General features: G+C 37.6%; 2 protein-coding genes across 5 annotated transcripts in view; one reads left to right on the top strand and one right to left on the bottom strand.

Annotated features, from left to right (window-relative positions):
* LOC130439721 (DNA polymerase nu-like) overlaps positions 1 to 5,335 on the top strand; it is a 33,983-nt gene extending 28,648 nt beyond the window's left edge. For all 4 annotated transcript variants that reach the window (XM_056772425.1, XM_056772514.1, XM_056772271.1 and 1 more), the window contains 5 exons: positions 3,050 to 3,160; positions 3,823 to 3,898; positions 4,239 to 4,306; positions 4,428 to 4,489; positions 4,788 to 5,335. In XM_056772425.1, the coding sequence (XP_056628403.1) occupies positions 3,050 to 3,160; positions 3,823 to 3,898; positions 4,239 to 4,306; positions 4,428 to 4,489; positions 4,788 to 4,856 (386 nt within the window). In that variant the 3' untranslated portion in view covers positions 4,857 to 5,335. The remainder of the gene's footprint in view (positions 1 to 3,049; positions 3,161 to 3,822; positions 3,899 to 4,238; positions 4,307 to 4,427; positions 4,490 to 4,787) is intronic.
* Positions 5,336 to 7,336: 2,001 nt separating this feature from the next.
* On the bottom strand, positions 7,337 to 17,545 carry nat8l (N-acetyltransferase 8-like). The gene is made up of 3 exons (XM_056754152.1): positions 17,068 to 17,545; positions 15,768 to 15,932; positions 7,337 to 13,106 (listed from the first exon to the last, which is right to left on the bottom strand). Exons 1-3 carry the CDS (start codon positions 17,384 to 17,386, stop codon positions 12,739 to 12,741), a joined length of 852 nt encoding a protein of 283 aa, XP_056610130.1. The 5' UTR covers positions 17,387 to 17,545; the 3' UTR covers positions 7,337 to 12,738.
* Between the last annotated feature and the right edge of the window lie 2,184 nt (positions 17,546 to 19,729).

Here is a 19,729-nt window from a genome sequence, read left to right as displayed (position 1 = left end):
AGACCCTTCTAAGATCTATTGAAACCCACAATATTTCAGTAAGCTTAATATATATAAAATTATCATTTATTGGGAACTTTCAGTTGGGAGACGGGTGTCCCAAACCCCTAAATTTCAATTAAAATAAAAATTTTGTTTTTAAAAATATCATTTTGATGTTTTAAAAAGTGAAGTTCAAATAAATATTTATTTAAAAAAATTGTAAATGATTAAACTATGTAAAAAAATGTGTCCTGGATTTTCATGTCACTAGTGTATGTTTTAGTCCTTTGGCTGAGACTGATTTTAGCCACATCCCTACATTATTGATCAAGAATTATAACTGTGTCCCTCTCTCTTATAGCTACATGGTGAGTAGATCGGTCTTATCATTTTACAGCAAATGTGCTCAAAATCTGTGTGTAACTTTAAGGAACTCACTACCAAACATCTTTTTCTGAAATAAAGCACAATTTTTGGGTGTTATTCCATAAAATTGTATGTGTGTACATCTGTTCAGAACTGTGCTTGCTAACCATGTGCTGATTGGCATCTTTGAGCAAGGCAAAGCCTTCAAAAATTGTCACAAATTTTTTTTGGGTAGTGACAAAAAGGTCTTAATCCTTTTATCTGGGGAAATAAACTAAACTCTGTACAGTTATGCAAATCTTTAGCATTTTAGTATGTTTTAGTAGTGATATAGTATGTGAGCTGTAGGTTTTCTACTAGATATTTACCATCAGACATGTGGCTGATATGTGTGTGAGCTGCATAAATGCAAAATAGTTATTTGTATTGACATAAAATGTTGTAAGTCTGATTCAGATGTGCCTGTGCAAATTATATATTGTAATCACTACCAAAACATTACCATTGCTACTGAAAATGTGCGTCACGATAGTGCGTCACGATTTCAAACATAAAGTATATTAAATTATCAACTAAGATGTTATAATAGCGTTTACTTCAATGTATATATAAACTAGTGAATCCTTAACTTTGAAATTGGTAGGATAAATTGTATGCCTTTTACAAAGAAAGTTTGGAATCAAAATACAACAAATCTTATCAAATACAATTTAATTATTGTTTGAATTTTATCTGTTATTGATTTACATGTGATTTTTTTTACATAGCATAAAATATATTTAAAAAGTAGATTTAAACATATATGTAAATATAATATAATTTTATATTGTTGTGTTTCGGTATTGACAAAATTGGGGAGAGGAAGAATATTTCAAAAATTTCTGAAATTACAATATGAAAATTACTAGAAATGTGTACCTTTGATGTTATATAATTTGCATCCATAAAAAATCTGGGATTTTTTTAAAGATGTTTCCAACTACAACATTTCTGCAGAATGGCCAATATCTTTTTTATAATAGTTCAAATATACAACATTGAATAAGTGCAGTTTTGAGATATTCACCAGAGTGCCAACAGTTGGACAGCTGCTAAGATTTGGCATGCACTCTTAAAAATAAAGGTACTTAAAAGGTTCTTCACAGCAATGCCATAAAAGGAACCATTTTTGGATTCACAACGAACCATTCAGTCAAAGGTTCTATAAAGAACCATCTCTTGTTTACTTTTTTATATTCTGAAGAAGCTTTATTCACCACAAAGAACCTTTTGTGGAACAGAAAGGTTTTTCTGATGTTAAATGTCTTTATGGAAGCATTTAGACAAAAAACATTCTTCTATGGCATCGTGAAGCACCTTTATTTTTACGAGTGTTCGCAGAAAACGAACTGTTCACACACACTTTTAGGGTAATTAAACACATAATGCCTTTCACACTACAGTGTGAACATGTCGTTTTAACTTCTCTTTCTGTGACTCACACAGTTGTGGTTCCTTCTAAATATATCCAATCTACAGTAGAAGTTTACCTCATCTTTTTCGTGGCTAAAACTTTTTCTTTTAGTTGTATTTATTGTGCTGATTTGGCATGCCAAATGCTGCCAGGTGTGAGGTAAATCAATAAAGGAGGAAAAAAATCACATTTAACTGTAAATGAATGCAAAACAAAAATAAGGAGGTTCTGTTATAATGTATAAATGTAACAACGAAAGATTTGTAGTTACTGCTCCATCAGCTCAAAATTAAAGTAGACAAATATCATGAGAACAAGCACAGAAGACACTTCTTTACTCATTCAACAGTTACTGAGACTTACACCCTACCCTTAGGCAACTACACAGCAACAACAATGCTTGCCCAAGATGTATATGTATGTAACAAGACAATGAAACAAGATTCCAAAAGAAGACAGATTTGATCCTTAAGCTAATGCTGGAACTTACAGAAAAAAGCAGACTTCAGTCTGAACTATCGTGGGCATAAAACGTATTTATACATTTATGGCTCTTTAAATGTATAAATGTCATTGTATTTGATAAAATACTGAAATGTGTTTGTAAGTATTTAGGGACTCTCCATGTCAAATATAAAACCTGTCCACTGTGTCAATGATGAAATATTGCCTATAGTTATTTTGCTAGACCATGAACTTGACGTGCACTAATGTCCACATCAACGTGAAACTACCTTGAGGCCAGTTTGTTAAAACAAATTGTTATGTTGGCAAATCCTTCATGTTTGTCATATTTTGTTAACATTATTCAATTTTTAACTTTGTCAACATAATTTATTTTCGCTGCACACAGCTTAACATGGAGAACATAGCGATACAACACATTTCTGTACATACACACACATGTACTGACAGGACAGTCACAAAAGGAGAAAAACACACAGAAGCACATTCCAATGACACGTCATCTGTGTTATCCATACATACGACAAACGCGTGCATTCCTAAACCCTGTCACACATATGCGGTCTCTCTTTGTGCCTCTGTGCTTCTGGGACAAAGATTTTCCGAATGAGACCACCAGCTGACCTCACCCTTTTCCAACAGGGGTTTAAGTGCAAAGCTCAACCTTTTGTCTGACTTCCCGCAATGTACTGGCATTAGTGATTTCTACAGAATCTCTGTGTCAATGAAAGAGTGTATGAGTGTAATTTGTGTTTTTATCTGTTCTTTTTGCCTGCGCCTTAGGTTTTGTAAAGTCTATAATGGGAAGACGGCGTTGTCTCCCTCACATTCATTCTGCTGACTGGAGCCTTCGAAACCAGGCAGAGAGGCAGGCTGTCAACTTTGTACTACAGGGTACCGTGCCCATCTATTTGTGTGTGATGTTACAATACAATACATGTTATTAGGTTTGTATGAAGGTTTCTTTTAAAGATGCTGTGAGTAATTTTTTGGAGGATCTATTGAAAGAAATGCAATATGGTATACATAAAAGTGTCTTCAGAGGTGTTTAAAGAAGACCTTACATAATGAAGCGTCATGTTTTTATTGCCTTAGAATGAGTTCTTTCTATCTACACCGCGGATCCCCTTATATGGAATTCTCCATGTTGTTTCTACAGTAGCCCTAAACGGAGGAACTGCTCTACAGAGTTTCATAAATACGTAATCTCGTTTTGCAAAGAAGCGAAAACGCGACATCTTAGTGCTTTAAAAGGGATGGTCGGAGTGATCCGTTGGTTGCAATTCGCAACCTCAATGTTAGAGACCGCAAAATTTTATACACTGGTCCTTTAAATGTCATTCAATGGGCCCGTTGCATAAACTGCTTGGACTAGTCTGCTCGAAGTAATTCAACTAAATATTTTCTTCAAGACTGGTCATAACTGATTAGTCCTAACTAATTGCTAGTCAATAAGACTAGTTGTAAGATGCAGTCTTAACTTAGTGGATAAGTTTATGCAACTGGGCCGTTATCTATGATACTATTACTGTATGTTGTGTTTGTGTGCCCTTCAGGCTCAGCTGCAGATCTTGCCAAAATGGCCATGATCAAAATCTGTTCCCAAGTGTCCTCCACCTCTTACACTGCCAGGTACACAGATAATTCTTAACGTTCATGCTTTCCCGCGTCTCTCTTCCCTCAGCTTATCTGTGTAAATCACTTCCCAGGTTTATGTTACAGACACTTATCTTTGTTAAGAGCCTTGCACCCCTCTCCTCTTTTCTCCCACAATTCCTTTCTTTAACTATTAAGATATATATCTCTGCAGCTGAGGGTTTTCCAATCCCCCCAATGCAGAGAATGTAGAGCCTTTTACTGAAACATCTTATTTAATAATGCTATTACACTCCTGAATCTAACTACATCATGGATTGGTGGTCATGAGCCGTTATATGTCTCTGTGTTGGATTGATAGTTCTTTTGTTTTCAGGTTGGTGGCTCAGATCCACGATGAGCTGCTGTTTGAGGTGGAGTTCGCACAAGTCAATGAGTTTGCTGGTGAGGGTGTCCTTCTGTAATAAGAATATTAAAGTCATATTATCTTGTTTCTTATTGTAGACCCAGTGTCAAAATAAAATAAACTGTGTTTTTCATACATGTATTATAATATGTTGAACAGTTTTGGTTAAGAAGACCATGGAATCCCTTCAGCACATCGAAAGTTTAGGAGTGAGTCTCTCTGTAAGTGCGCACCCACGCTTCATTTAGATTAAAAAATTTGAGCTCAGCACATAGAATTCAGTCATCTGAAAAATCTCATCAATTGAAGCCTTAATCGTATCAAACAGATCTGTTCACTATACACGAAAGCTATTCACTGTCACAATGTTTTACTGGTAGCCTAATTGCATTTCCTGTCAGACTCCCCATTTTAAGCCTGGCTTGCGTTACAGTAAGACCGAATGACGCATTAGATGTAGGTCAGGGGATGTAGGGGATATAATGATCATTATCACAGGTTAGTTCTCATTTTGTTCAGGTGCCCCTTAAAGTCTCACTGTCTACAGGACAGACATGGGGCTCAATGTGTGAGATGAACCTCGTGTGAACCGCTGTAGCTACTTCTCCCCGAGTCTCTTGCTCTTCTTCGCCATCCCATCGCTATGGTAACCGAGCAGCTGCAGCTCCTAATTCTTCCCATTGAAGTATCCGAGGGCAACGGTAGGAGAGGTCTGGATCGAACCAGTTCCATTTTTGGGGGCTTCCTTATCTTTCGCTGATTCGTTTTTATCCTTAAGTGTTCTGTTGTTGGATTATACTGTTCCTCACACTGTAGAATCACTTAGAATTCCCTTAAATCTGTAATGGGTTTTTTTCTTAACACCCTTATATTGGCTAAGCTGTTCACTTTACAACGTATTTCTATTTATTAAGGAGACAAGTATGATTTATGAGTTCAATGTGGTTCTCAGATGTTTAATATAAGGATGGGTGTAATTTCAAATGTATTACTGAAGCACGTGCTTGTGTCACTGCTATCTGTCTCTCAGCCAATGTAATGGAACCTCTGTCTCCTTATGAATTTGAATAAACTCATTCACTCCATTTGAAACCTCTTGTCTCTTCCAATTCCTAATTTAGCTGCTGCAATCCACTGTCCTTGCATTACTTGTGTGTGTAGACAGCCGATCATCTCTCTGGTAAACAAAATGGCCCGATGTTGTATCTGTTCTGTGATGACCCCACAGAATGATCCCTATTGAGTACAAAGTTTAAAAAAATCCATTGTTGCTGTTGTATTTTTAGAGGCTTAGATGGCTGTAATAATGTCATGATGTCCCTGAAAGCCTTTTCCTAACGGTCTGACACATATATTCATGAGCCTCCCACATTTACCCGACAGCGTCATGGTGTTTGTTCACACATATTCATTACTAATGCTTTGTTTAGGAGAGGATTTTGCTTAGTAATGTGTAAGATATTGTTAGTTACGAGTTTGCATTTTTTTAAAGAATATAATCTGTATATTAGGGCTGTCACATGATTAATGTCGATTAATTACATCCAGAATAATATTTCTTTCACATAATCTGTGTGTGAACTGTGCATAGTTATTACATGTAACATTTTCCAGATATGTATACATGTGTACGTGTTATAAATACAGAGTTAATGTGCACAGTAAACAAACAGACTTTATATAAACACAAGCTTTTATTCTGCATGCAATTATTCTAGATATATCCCTGAAGTCCTTCTGAAACGGCTCTCAATAAATGCTTGGTTTTTGGAGTCAGATTCATGGGCGTGGCTTGTTGGTTTTGACTAAATCCTTGGTGTTTCGTGTCTTACTAAACCCTAACCATCTAAATTACCCATGCTCCATGATCTTGCCAACAAAAAAAAAGGCTGCGTGATGACGTCAAGACTCGAAAAACCAATGATTTACGGAGACCCATCTATCTCTATATTTTGTGATTTGTTTTTTAATAATAAAGCATTATTATAAGTCAAGCTTTATGTTTGTCACTGGGTTTTGCAAAAAACGTAAGGAATAAAAGTATTAATGCGTGCTTGTCAACTATGACAACACAGAATTTAAAGGGATAGTTCACCCAAAAATGAAAATTCTATCACCATTCCTTCACCCTCAAATTTTTCCAAATCCGTATAAATTTCTTTGCACCTTTGACTTCCATTTAAATATTTTCCCACTATGGCACTCAATGATGTCCCAAAACTGAAAATTGCTAACATTCTTCAAAAAAGCCCCTCTTGGTTTAGCAGAACAAAGAAATTGATACAGGTTTGAAACATCTTGAGGGTGTGTAAATGATGACAGAATTTGCATTTTTGTGTGGAATATTCCTTTAAACATTTCAAAAGTACACTCTACAAACAGTTGTGTTAAAACAACACAACAAACAGCACATTTGTGTTCTTTAAGCCCAACTCGTGTTGTCTCTTTCATTTATTTTACACAAAATGTGTTAAAAAGAACACACAATGTGTTAAATAGCGTAACACAAACAGCATGTTAATATTAATAGATAGTTTTTAACAGTGTAGTGTTTTTCCATTTTAAAAAAACACCAAATTTGGAGATCCAAGGTTCAAGAAGGACAGCGACGATATGAGTAATATATATATTGTGAATTTTATAATAGGCAAAATTTGTGTAACTTTGGGCCAGATTTACAAAAAAAGGTCTGTATTTACTAAAGAAATGCTGTGAAAATTTGTGCTAAAAAGGTGAGTATAGCTATTTTTAAATGTATCGTCAATGGAATTTACTTAGGTTTGTGCTCATCATTGTACTGGTACTTGCGGCTTTATTTAGCTGCCAAAGAAGCATGTCTTAAACCCTGCGCTAATTTGGCTGCTCTTACTAGATTGTGTTGGTCATTATAGATTTTGTGCCTGTGTTTTTTAATGTGCACCTTTCTAGTAAATCGCCCTCAGAAAATCTCCATTCTCATATGCGCTTTTTCAGGTTGCACTCTCGTGCTATTTTGCCCTGTGTGATACATCTGGCCCTTGGTGTGTGTAGGTATCTAGTTGCTTTCAAAACTTGTCCAGACAAATGTGTACAAGCTTTATGCATCGCACCTTTAATCAATACAGTATTTACATCCCTTTCTTCCATAAATCAGGAAAACTTCTCTTTACATCTTTACAAAGTTCCTGTGTATTAAGGAAATGAAAGGAAAAGAGAATGGGGGGCAAGTGAACAGCATTTAAAAACAATCAACAAAACCTTTAAGAAAATTAAAATAAATCAAGGCTGTAAAATGATTTCAGACTCAAAGAACCATTAGGTGATCACTGCAACCAAACAGGAAAAGCAAGGTCAGATTTGCCCGGCCGAAAACCTCAAACCCGTTTACACACTTTTTGTTATGCCACACCCACCCCTACACTTGACACATCCCCACTTGTGGCAACTGACCCCACTCCTATGTAGGGCTGCATATCATTTCCCTGCTTTGCTTTGGGTGGGTTTGTCTCTATAGTTACAGGCAGCCAATGACTGAAACTGGTCGGCATGCTGACATGATAGGAACAAATAATGCCTTCTTACACTTTGTAAACATGTGGACTGAAACGAAGAAGTATTACAGCAATCTTGTAAAATAACCTCATAAGTGCCATACATTACCCAGGGATTTATCCGTAACAGACAGTCACCTACAGTTCGGATGCCCCCTTATAAACTCAGTGCTGAGAGGATGGCAGGGACTCTGAAAGTTGCTTTGCTCTGATTGGCACAAATGTGAGTTGTAGATATTGGAATTTCAGTTTGCAGTTGTTTCCCAAAGAGTGTAGGTTTTTTTTGTTTTTGTAAAGATCTTAAAATAATTATCTTTATGTAGTTTTTGATACAAAATGATCACAAAAAGTCCCCAGATGCTATTTACAGTAAATTACACTTTACAACTTTACACATATTAAAATGTTAATAAAAAAGGTTAATTGTTTTTATTTTCCATAAAATCATAAAAGCTTCATATAAACCTATGCGTGTTGCGCCATTCGGGAAATTGTTGGAGTTGATTCGGGTTTCGATAACTGTAGTAGACTGTTTGAGTCTCTGTGGAATTGAGATTGACCAATAGAGCTTGGCGTCAGAGCTTGGCGTAACTTTCAGAGGTCCTTTACATCACTCGGTCAAACGTGTTCATTTTTATGGGCTTTGGATCAGTACAACACAACAAGCCACGGTAAACATAAGAATTCATCTCAAAGATGCAAGTAAACATGTTATTTGTAATTAGAAACAAGGAATTCTAAAATAAAAAGAATATACAAACAAAATTCACATTCACACCTGGTCAGACCTTGGCTTGCCTGTGTTGATGTTGCTGTGCCAATACTAATAACATAGTTGTGACTGTCACCAGTAAAGTATGAGGGATTGAACATCTTTGCAGCATTTGAACACTTTTATGTCCAGGTTTTTTATATCTCATGGATCATGTTATTTTTCAACTTTGTATTATTGCTTAATTAAATGGCACGTGGGCTTGATTTCCAAATCAGTCCTACAAATATGGAGTCATTGCAACAATTATACATTTGAAAAACAAAGAGCAAAAGAATGAAATACAGCAAACAGCTAAACTTTGGCAAATGTAACTCTACTAAAATAATATTAATACATTATAATGGATCATAAGCATATGGGACAAAAAATATATATATAATACAAATATGCTGCAAGTGCTTTCAATTAGAAACATGAAGGGGAGCTACTCCACACCATCACATACAGAGACCATCTTCCCATCTCCACCCCTCCATGCTCCATTGTAGCAGCTATCCGAGGAAAATTAATCATTGATAACTTTCAACCTTTCTCTTTAACACATACCCTAGAAATGTATATACAAAAAATGCACTTTCATGGGTAAAACCCCAGTTTTATTATCCTTCCTTCAGAACTGCCTCGAGCACTTGAAAAATTCCAGCATACAAATTTCAGAAACATTGAACAGCCGTTTGTTATCAAATGAAACCGTTGACTGTTTCGGTTGCTTCTGAGGTATCGATCTAAACCCTTCACCCAGCCTCCTTCGCACAAACTACATACATACATCCTATTTAGTTGAGCCTTTAGCGTGTGCAAAAGTCTTAGCGTGTGCAAAACTAGTGGCATGATCAGGGCTGTTCCACAAATTTAGTTAACCCGAGCAGTGATCAATGTTCTTGCACTTGCTTGCCGTTTTAGCATTACAGTAAGGCTCTGGTAACAATACATGCACCTTATACTGGAAATTCCCAACCCCATGCTAACTGCATTCAGAATAATACGCTTTTAAAGTCAAGGCATTTGCCCTACAGCAGAATAACACTCGCAGCAAAAGGTCCGAAATACATCACCGTTCAAATCAGGATCTTTGAAAAACTTAATACATTTCTGATTTCCATGTACATTCACAACTGCCACGACTGAGGTTGACCCTTTTAAGACTAATGAGAGATAAATACCATTTGTGTGGTTTTCTGTCAATATGAACCTTGAATTATTGTTTGATGGTTCAGACGCATTCTTCGGTATTTCCTGTGCCTGCTAGGGTTAGGCTATAGAGTATGAGATCATTTCTGCATTCATATTTTCATACAATACTCCATATGTGTAGTTTGGAGTGTCTCTTTTTTAACAGATCAGCGATCAAATGATTTTAATAACCTTACATAGTAGATATCTCAGATATGTGGAATCTTCTGTAGCTTATTAGCTTTAGGCTTACACAGGCAATGTTCATACTTATGGTGTACACAACATCACCTCACATTTTTTATCAGCCCAACCTTTCCACTCAATGCATTCAAATGCAGTTTCACTGAACATTTAACATGTGGGCTGTTTTAAGGGAAACCAGTGAATGCTAGTTTGACTGGCAAATCTGTGTCTTTAAAGTGTCTGAAATTGCGGTTTTGGTGCCTTTTTCATTGTCAACCCACATAGCTGGTCTAGGAATGTCCTTCCTCGGCTAGTCGTCATCAAAACATTGCATTCAATCATTGGTAATAACAATCAGGCCGTCTTAGCTAGAAAAGCACATCTTACCATATTTTAAAACAACATAACAATCAAGTATTTTAGAATAAACTTGAATTAAATAAAAGCAACAGTTCCTCTTTTAAGACTTGCCATGTGAAAGATGGTGTTTTCTTGCTCATTTTTCATTCAAAGACGTTTCATGCAACAACAATTTCTTCGAACAATGAAGCACACACTTTTGGTATATGTTCCGTTTAAAAACTGAAGCTTGTTTTACATAGTTTTAAATATAGTTTAGTTATTTTTCAAGGGCAGGCACTGTACGCACAAACCGGGTACAAAGGCATGCCACACACTTGCATTGCTCTTGCATTCTACTTTTGGCAACTGTGATGTCATTGAAGCAGCAAGCTGGTGGGTAATCCTATTATTTGGTTGACCCCGCCCATGTCACATTCTAAGACACGCCCATAATCTCCACACTGCTACTGTGACATCACCGAGGGAAGTATGGGGTAGTACAAGCTCGGATGAAAAAGGCAGTGCAAAAAGTGGGGCATGCAGAAATGGGGCTTGGGTTAGAGGGTGGGGACATAAGGGAGGGAGGGGTCTGGCCCAGGGTTGCAGTCAGATTTTTGGATGGGGGTGGGGTTAAAGTCAAGTCAAGGAAAACTGGTGAGGTTCATGTTTTTTTGCACTACATGTTACTTCTTTGTATATATGTTTTTATCACATTTGATTATTTTTTAACTTTATACAACCGTTAGTCACAGATGAGGCTCATTGTGGTTTGGATCTCTCACTCTGCTGGTACTATAATAGGAAGATGGACACGGAGAGAGATTATGGTGTTGTGGTATGTTGTGTATATGTATTAAAACTTTTTTCATATACATATTGAATAGTTGTCGGATATAAAGTCATATATTGTATACTCATACAGTTAGATTTTAACATTTATCCAAATTTCGATTTGTGCTCAGTTGAATTTATGGTTTCATTATATTGCTTCTGTTATGTCACCCAAGATCATTTTAAATACGCTTCAAACGTGTTCGCATTTAACTATTTTGATCACCATATTTCGCATTTTGCATTAAAGTTAGCCGCAAAGTATACAAAAGTGTAATTAAGGACTTTTTAAAGCTTTATTTAACCCCAGTACAAAAATTGGTGTGTGCTAAAATTCTGATTCATGAATCTGAATGTATATGAAATGTGTGTGTACATTCACACAAATCATATTTCACTTTAATCTAGATTTGTAACAGTAATTACATTTGTAAACTTAAATTCACTGCAAATTTAACCTCAGCCAAATAAAGAATTTATTTTATATTTACCATGAAATAACTTTCAGATTTTTTAAATGTTGGTACTGTAGCTCAACCATAGACGTACATGGATGTAGAGTCGGTGACGTCAACTGTAGGTTTGTGAATAGCTATTTTGAAGCCTAAAGTGGGCGGAGCCGGCCGTCGCCATCTTGGCAGCATGTCACTTCCGGATAATAAAAACGGGGGAAAAGGCGGGATGTGGGTGAAGCAGAGTTGCCTGGTTGGTTGAAAGCACTTGTCACTCAAGTGCCCACGCCCCTAAGTACGCAGAATTTTAAGGCTTTATATAATTTAAATGGATGAGTTATAAAAAAATCACCCCCATCACACTTGTCATGAAGGGCAAAATTAGCTTTATAGACCAAACTAATTTTTGTACCAGGCTGTAAACATTTTTTTTCTGCTATAAAGTTGGGGATTAGTGAGATTCTGCTCTGTTTTGGAGCCAGTCTCTAGCGGCCAGTCAATGAAATGCCGTTTAAGTCACTTCCGTGTTGGTTTCACGAGGGAGACCGGAAGGTTGCCGCTCGAGCTCAACACAAAGAACATGCTCGACCAACATGGAAACAAAGATTATGCTGCAAAGTTGTGACTGATGGCAGAAGGGGCGCACAGACACGGTTAGAAAAGACATGTTGTGCTTTGGACAGACTTACAAATCCTACCAGACTGCTGTTTGATGGTTCAGACGCATTCTTCGGTATTTCCTCAGAAAAGGTGGATAAAACTTTTCTGCCTCCAACCCTCTAGTCCCTACGTCCACTACTTCATGAACTGTTTTGAAGTGATCTGTGCTACTTTATGGATTGGCCCTTAAGATGAATTGGAAAAGTGTCAGAGCCAGAAATAAGTTGTCTTGTTTGATTTTTGTGTTTTAAAGAAAGTTCACTGAAGAAATGTTTTTTGATCCAAAACATTACTGGACTTGGTTATGGTGTTTTAGGGTGGAACGATGAACATGAAAAGAGACATTTTTAGAGCGATAAAAGGAATGAAACATCCATTAAAAATGAGCATAAAAAATAAAATTGTAGGAAAACAACATAAATAAATAGGTTGAAAAGGACCAGTTCAGCAGATGGTTCAGGGTCATTGCCGGCGGCGTTGTTTATATTCTATCTTTCACATTTAAGTAAAATTTCTGCCTCTCACTCTTCGTGAAGCTGTAATCGGTACCGGCTGTAGCGAATCTGGAAGCAGAGCCTCTCAAGAGGTGAGCGGGTCATCCCTGGCAGCGTGTAGTCCTCAGTGTCTCCCACTCGCCGGAAACCCAATGACTCGTACAGCTTGTGGGCGGCCATCTTGACTGCCGTTGTTCCCAGAACCACGGCGGAGTAGTTGTTTAACATTGCAAATTCTAGAACGCGTCGACCCAGAGCTTTGGCGATGCCTTTTCCACGGAAGCAAGAGTCCACAGACATGCGACGGAGTTCCACTGTGTTGTCGTCTTCTCGGCCTTGAGCTGCCACGATGCCCACCACTTGGCCTTGCAGAACGGCCACCCAGAAATCAGAACCTGACGGATTTAAAAAAGAAATTCAATTAGTCTTAAAGAAAGAAAGCCTTTACATACTCTGTATATGATATTCTCCTATGGATTAATGATGTAGAGCCTTTTTAACCTTGTTAAATCCATTCAGTCCTAGATCTACTGACATCAATTTGTCTTATATTCTTATATTGTCTTATATAACGTGTAGAACAATCCATTGATTTCTTTGGCATTCTTTGATTTACTCTCATGTTATTCTAAACCTGTATGACTTTTTTCTCCTGCAGAACACAGAAGATATTTTGAAGAATGTTGGTAAACAAAACCTTGTTTACTTTACCCCTATTAACTTCCTTTTTTATGGACAACTCCCTTATTATGGACACAAACCACTTAAACATTTCTCAAAATTTACAATAAAAAGATTGTAATTTTTTCACAAATGAGGTTCTCTACCTTAAAATTTGCTTTTTTTTAATGTCATAATCTAATTTGTGAACTACTATATATTTTTTTTTGAGAATGTTATTTATTCTTTGTGTCCTGTCATGAAATAGGACTATTTATGTTCTGCTTCACCCCCATTAGGTTTGATGTTGAACACCAACACATTTGCATAACCCCAACCCCAGCTGTACGATGAGTATATTTTCAAGTAGCAATGATAGCCGCATACGCTGTAAATTCACTTTTACACAGAAATACCAGTCATTGTTTAAAAATGTATATGCAATTTCAACATCAAAAAAGAGTTTCATACCCAAATTCGTTTAAATTGTGTATAGCCTACATGCATTGAATTCTTTATGTTACCGAGTATTTTACGCATATAAAACCCAGTCAGTATAGAGGCTTAATGCATTAAAGAAGCATCCATCTCACCCTTACCGCTAACCCACATATTTGTCTAACATTCCCTCCTTAGAGATGCTGGATATCGCATTAGCATAGCAAGAGAGAAAATCCCTTGGGAGAATTCTTTGTCTGCATGCTGCCACTACACAAAACTACCATACATACTCACAGCGGGGCTCTGATTCACACCTTCCCCCATTTCCTAACCCAAGTCTTCAATCCTCTCTTTCAACGGGACTCAATAAGACGCCTGTACATTGCGCACACGCAGAAATTCTGGGCAGCTCGTTTCTGACAACCAATGTTTGCAAAAATGACTACTAATGCCATGATTATAAATACCATCATATATAAGGTTATAGGTATTTTGGGCACAGAGTCTATTCCGAGCACCCTTCAAAATTAAACTCAGAGCACATAATTAAAAGTCACCATTGGTTCAGACTTGTGTCTTTTCTTCATTTGGATAGGTCAGTTTATCACATATTTAACTCTACTTACTTTTAGACATCAGTCGTATTTTAAACCACACTAATACATGATCTATAACTTGCTTTACATACTAATATCTAATAGGCTTCACACACTGTAGCTATGGGGAGCTACAGTATTTCATGTGTGTATGTCAGTAAATTTGTCAAGATGAGAAAACAGATCTTGTCAATGAGTCAGTAACTGTACAGAAACAGATGAATTCATAACACACTCCCACAATCCTGAATCATCTTGCTCTGTAGTGCTTCTATGCATATGGGACGTGTTGTGTTATAGCATTTGTTACAGCATAAGGCAACCTGCCTTTTTATTTACTTGTTTTCATGTCTTAAATCATATCTTGACATCCTTCAATCAATGGCGAGTGTGTCTGAAGGTGTTCCATTTAAGCCTGACTAATGGAAGTCTTAATTGCAGTGGAATATTAAAATCAGGGCATATATGCTCAGGCCAAAGTTAATCAATCAAGGATGTGAACTGCAAGGACTCGCTTTGGCAAGAACTTGATTGAATTTCCTTCCCCTCAGAGTAATAAAAATATGCAGTTTGTCACTAAACTGGAAATGCTTGTGCTCACAATTAGGACAGAAGTTATTGTTATTATTGTGTTGGTGACACGGATTCTCAATTATGGTTGTAATTCTGAGGTTGCCGCAATAGAGTTTCAGTGTATCAGCATTTTTTCTAGCAGGTAATCAATAGGGCCATGTGACTCTGGACAGTTATCCTATGCAGAACCGAGAAAAGCTTTCAGCCTTCAGCACTAAAAATCTGCACATCAGCTATTTAAGCCCTCCAGCCCTGTAAGAGTGCAGCATTTAACCCCAGCTATACAGAAACTGATGCTTTTTTCTGTTTGCTGGATGAATGTCTAAGAAGGCTGCTGTCAGAATTGCATACATTGAACTTGTTCTCTCTTTAGGTAAAATATAGTTGCTATATTAATCCTTCACATGTGTTTTTTGGCACATTTATTTATTTTGGATGACAAATGTGTGCAACTCAGTATGTAGATGGGAAACTTTGATATGAACCCCAATATATCTGAATTTACTATGTATAGCTTTTTAGATTACTATAAATTTACATGTTAATATTACAGTATATAGAAATACGTATTTACTATTTAAATGATGACTTGTTACAGTGACATGAAATACCCAAAAAATAAGTATCTCTCATTTACTCTCCTCATGTTACTATTGACTTTTATAACATGCTTTGTATTTCCAAAGAACAAGGAAAATCATACAGGTTCATAATAAAGTGCAGTTAAGTAATGACAGATTTTTTGGGATGAACTAAACTTTTAAAAGTGTGTGTAAAAACCCTTACCTGTTGGTTTCATGTAATATCCGTCAATGTCAGCCATGTCGGTGTGCAGAGCGCATTCCAGGTAGTTGAGAATTACTTTTCTGCTGTAGTAATAACGTGCGCCCATGAGAATAAAGGGCATGCAGAAGGTCAGTGTGAAGGATTTGGTCATAACATAGCACATTACTATGGAGAAATGGAAGAAAAATAAACGACACCTGTCAGAAAAAAGAATCAAATGTTTGATTTTTGGCAGTGGAGAGACAAACATACATGTATTCAGAGTAACAGTGTGCAGAACAATACGACCCCGACCAGGCCAATGGGATGTAATGCGTTATGGAAAAATGACTGATTTGACCGTGAGTCCTGTAAAACAACCGTTTAATTATTCCTCCTGAACGTTTCAGAATAATAATAAAGGTGTCAGTATAGCTGTAGTTAAACCCATGGGCATCAAGTGTGCGCGTAATGACACTAGAGGGCGCCCTTGAGTACACACTTATCTCGCTTCATTGTATGTTTCACGCTGTAAGCCGCACATTCTGCTACCAGGACCACACGATGTGCACTGTTTACTCTCAACGTGGATACCTGCGTCTTTACAGCGCTTATTTAAAGTCACCAAACCGACCAATTGGTCTATATGAATAGTTTATCCTATTTTAAAGAATCATCATCGTGTACTTAAATTACAGTGATGCGTTGTGCTCTGTAAGGGTATGTAACTGGAGGACTTTGTCAGTGTAACGTAAATGTAAAACGGATTGCTGTCTGGCCGGATCAAAGCAGTTACAGCCTGTGTTTGAAATCAGCATTAGTAAAAATAGAAATAAAAACATGAAATAATATAGGGAACGTTCATCCTTAAAATACACTTTTAACAGTTAAAAAACACAACATGCGAGCTGAATTCAACAGTTTTCGTGCACATGAGGCGTATGTAGTAAACGCAGCGCCATTGGTGCTCCGGCGCGGGATGCATTCATTCATTCGGCTCGCGCGCATACACGCATTCACCGGCAATGCATGCCTCATGCTCTGAACTGATGCCGCCTTTGTGCCTTCTTTTGTCATATTTACTGAGGTTTTTATGAAGAAAAAACTGTTACCGTTATAAGCAGAACATTTTTCGGGTAGTTGGATTGGTGGGATTCTATCTTGGCCAATTTGGTAGGATTCCTTTGATTTTAATTAAATGAATGCAATGTACTTAAACAGTTCAGAGTGTAATTCAGAATGCGTAGTGACTTTAAATGAGTACAAATGAATAACACGCAAACCGTTACGCTCATCGTACACCTTTAATTTTGCCACCTACCTGTGAGGAGAGCATAGATACACTGGCTTCGAGTTTGCTGCGTTATACCCCGAAATGCCGAATTGGGTATCCGCTCCAAGATTCCCTCCTTGAAAATCCGGAGCACCTCCTCATGGTCTGAGCGTTCATATTCACGAATAATGACCTGGTTCCGTTTTACCACCTTAGTCTCGCGCGCACTGTGAGAAGGCGAAGAAGAGGACGTCCACATTTGCGAGGAGGAAACTATAATTGAATCTTTTTTGGTCCCAGGTATGGCCTCATGATCGTCTGCAACGATTTTTGTCTCGCAAACCATTTTGGGAGACGAACAATGCATGCAACTGGCCTGAAATTAACTGGAATTGGGGAGAAAAAAAGGAAATGATGGATGATGGTTTTCTTTGTTATGGAAAGAAAAAAGACTGATGTACTGCTGCAACCCTGAGCTTCCTCGCGACCAAGACTTGCCGGTGCATCACGGTGTATTTATAATGCGCCAAACCCGCATTCAGATTCTAGGGTGTGGGCGTTCTCTGCATCTTGCTGATTGGATGCAGCACTGCGCCACATGACAGTGGTGGGAGGCGAGAATACAAAAGAAACACCCGAAAGCGTCTTTTTAAAACAGTATTTTTTTAATCCGTCGGTACAGCGGCGAAATTCCTCATATGCGTATTTTGGGGGAGGGGTGCGGAAACGGGTTAAACCGATGGCTTCTTTTGATTACGGGCTCCGCATACTCTTGTAGAATCGACAACGTCATGAAACGCCTCGGTTTTCCCGCATGAGACAAAGCTGCGCAACATTAGTGCGCGCGTAACGCCACATGTGACGGCCGTCTGACACATTTTACAAGATGCGCGTGCAGATATTGATGCTTGGATCGGATGTCAGAGGTTCGTTCTGTGCCTTCTGCATTTACCGACGTGCAGCTGATTCTTCTGTTTTGAGTGTGTGAGTGACACATCTATGCTGCACTGTTACGACCGACGATTTATATTGACTCAAACAGCACACATTTGTTCTTGTGACGTTTGTGATACTTTCTATTATTTCACTATGGTTTAAACAATAGTCTGTGCCATAGCAAAAATGCAGGGAAACGCGTATTGTGGGATATTTGAAATTCTTACCTCTCATGTATCACACGAGGAACGTTTTATTTGATCATTATTTTTTACACGAAACAAACATTCAACGCACCTGCTACAGATCATTTATGATATTACGCCATTATGTCTTTACGATGCCTTAATGAACGACTGATGCCCAAAAAAACTTCGATACAAGCCGATTTGTATGGGACGCATTCCAATCGTATTGTACAGAACTAGTTTCGACTGGATCTCACGCTCCCCCTCTCCCAGCCCCTCATCCTAAAGAGGAAAAGAGTCGCATTTTCCCCGAATGTTTCAACGTGTGTATCCTGCGTATTTTGCGTGAATCCAAACACGAATGCGATATTTCTACATATCGAACTTATACAGTGTTGTGGCTCCTGTAAAGACGCGGGTCTATTGCTCAGCATCTGCTGTGCACGCGGGCAGGCTGGTGATGCCCACAGTCATGCGCGAATCATGCAGAATCTAGAGAGGAATTATATTCCTGTTTATTTCCCCAAGCGTATCCTCACATGCAGAGCTACTGTAGACATGCTGTTTGTATGTATTATTATTACTCTGTATATTATTATTTTACGGGTACTCATTTAATGAGGATACCGTGTTCGAGACCATGCATGCAAGAACACCGTGTTCTTTCTTATCAAGTCGGTCTGACCTAAAATTAGATCCTATCAGTTTATTATTACAGTCCAATAGTATAGAGAGTGCATCTCTCGGGATTAATGTGATGTCCAGGTGCTCTATGCCTCAAAAACTTATTGATGATGACACTCGTTCAGGTTAAAAAGCATTATTAACAAATACTGTATGTGCTATATTTGTTCATTTTTAATGGCTTGTACGGTTTTTACATGTGTTGCATTGTATGTTCACATTAAAACTTCTCTATACAAACCAACCCATCTGAGTGACTATTAAAGATCATCCTTGGACCCTTTAAAACGAGGGTATGAGGACACTTCTCTTTTCATCCTTTTCAATGTCTCTCCAGCTTGACCCTTGACCTTAGCTGTCCAGAGGGAAGTGGTGACCTCAAATGTCATGCAACGAGGAGATCTGCCCACTGTTTTTTTTTCGGTTGGGGATCCATCATTAACAGGTCTGTTGCAGTGGGCCTGTGGGTCTTTGAGTTTCAACCCTCAGTACTAGGATATAGTGCTAGCATTGCTCAACACAAGAAGTCTGTATAGATGTGAAGATATTTATAGTGAGGAAGCGTCTAGGCTTGTTTATAGAAGTACCTGTTTGTGTTTACGTGTCACAAATAAAAACTTGCAAATTTAACACAAACTGATGTTCATTTTAAAACTGGCAATCCCTTTGTAAAGTACAATGTAAAGTATGTTTATTACTAATATACACAACATTTTGATTTACATTTAATCTTGTGCTCCAAAGAAATCCTGATCCTGAATAATTATATATTTTTATTTCTACATCCTACATTTAGAATACTAAAGTTCAATTTAAAATAATGATTAGGCCTATAATGCTTTTTACCTGTGGTTGCTGACATTTGGCTTATATAGACAAATTGCATCTGTAAACCTGAAAGA

The sequence above is a fragment of the Triplophysa dalaica genome, chromosome 1 (genome assembly GCF_015846415.1).
Source record: "Triplophysa dalaica isolate WHDGS20190420 chromosome 1, ASM1584641v1, whole genome shotgun sequence".
NCBI lineage: Eukaryota > Metazoa > Chordata > Actinopteri > Cypriniformes > Nemacheilidae > Triplophysa > Triplophysa dalaica.
Note: the sequence above shows the minus strand (reverse complement) of the source record. Positions and strands in the feature narration are given on the sequence as shown.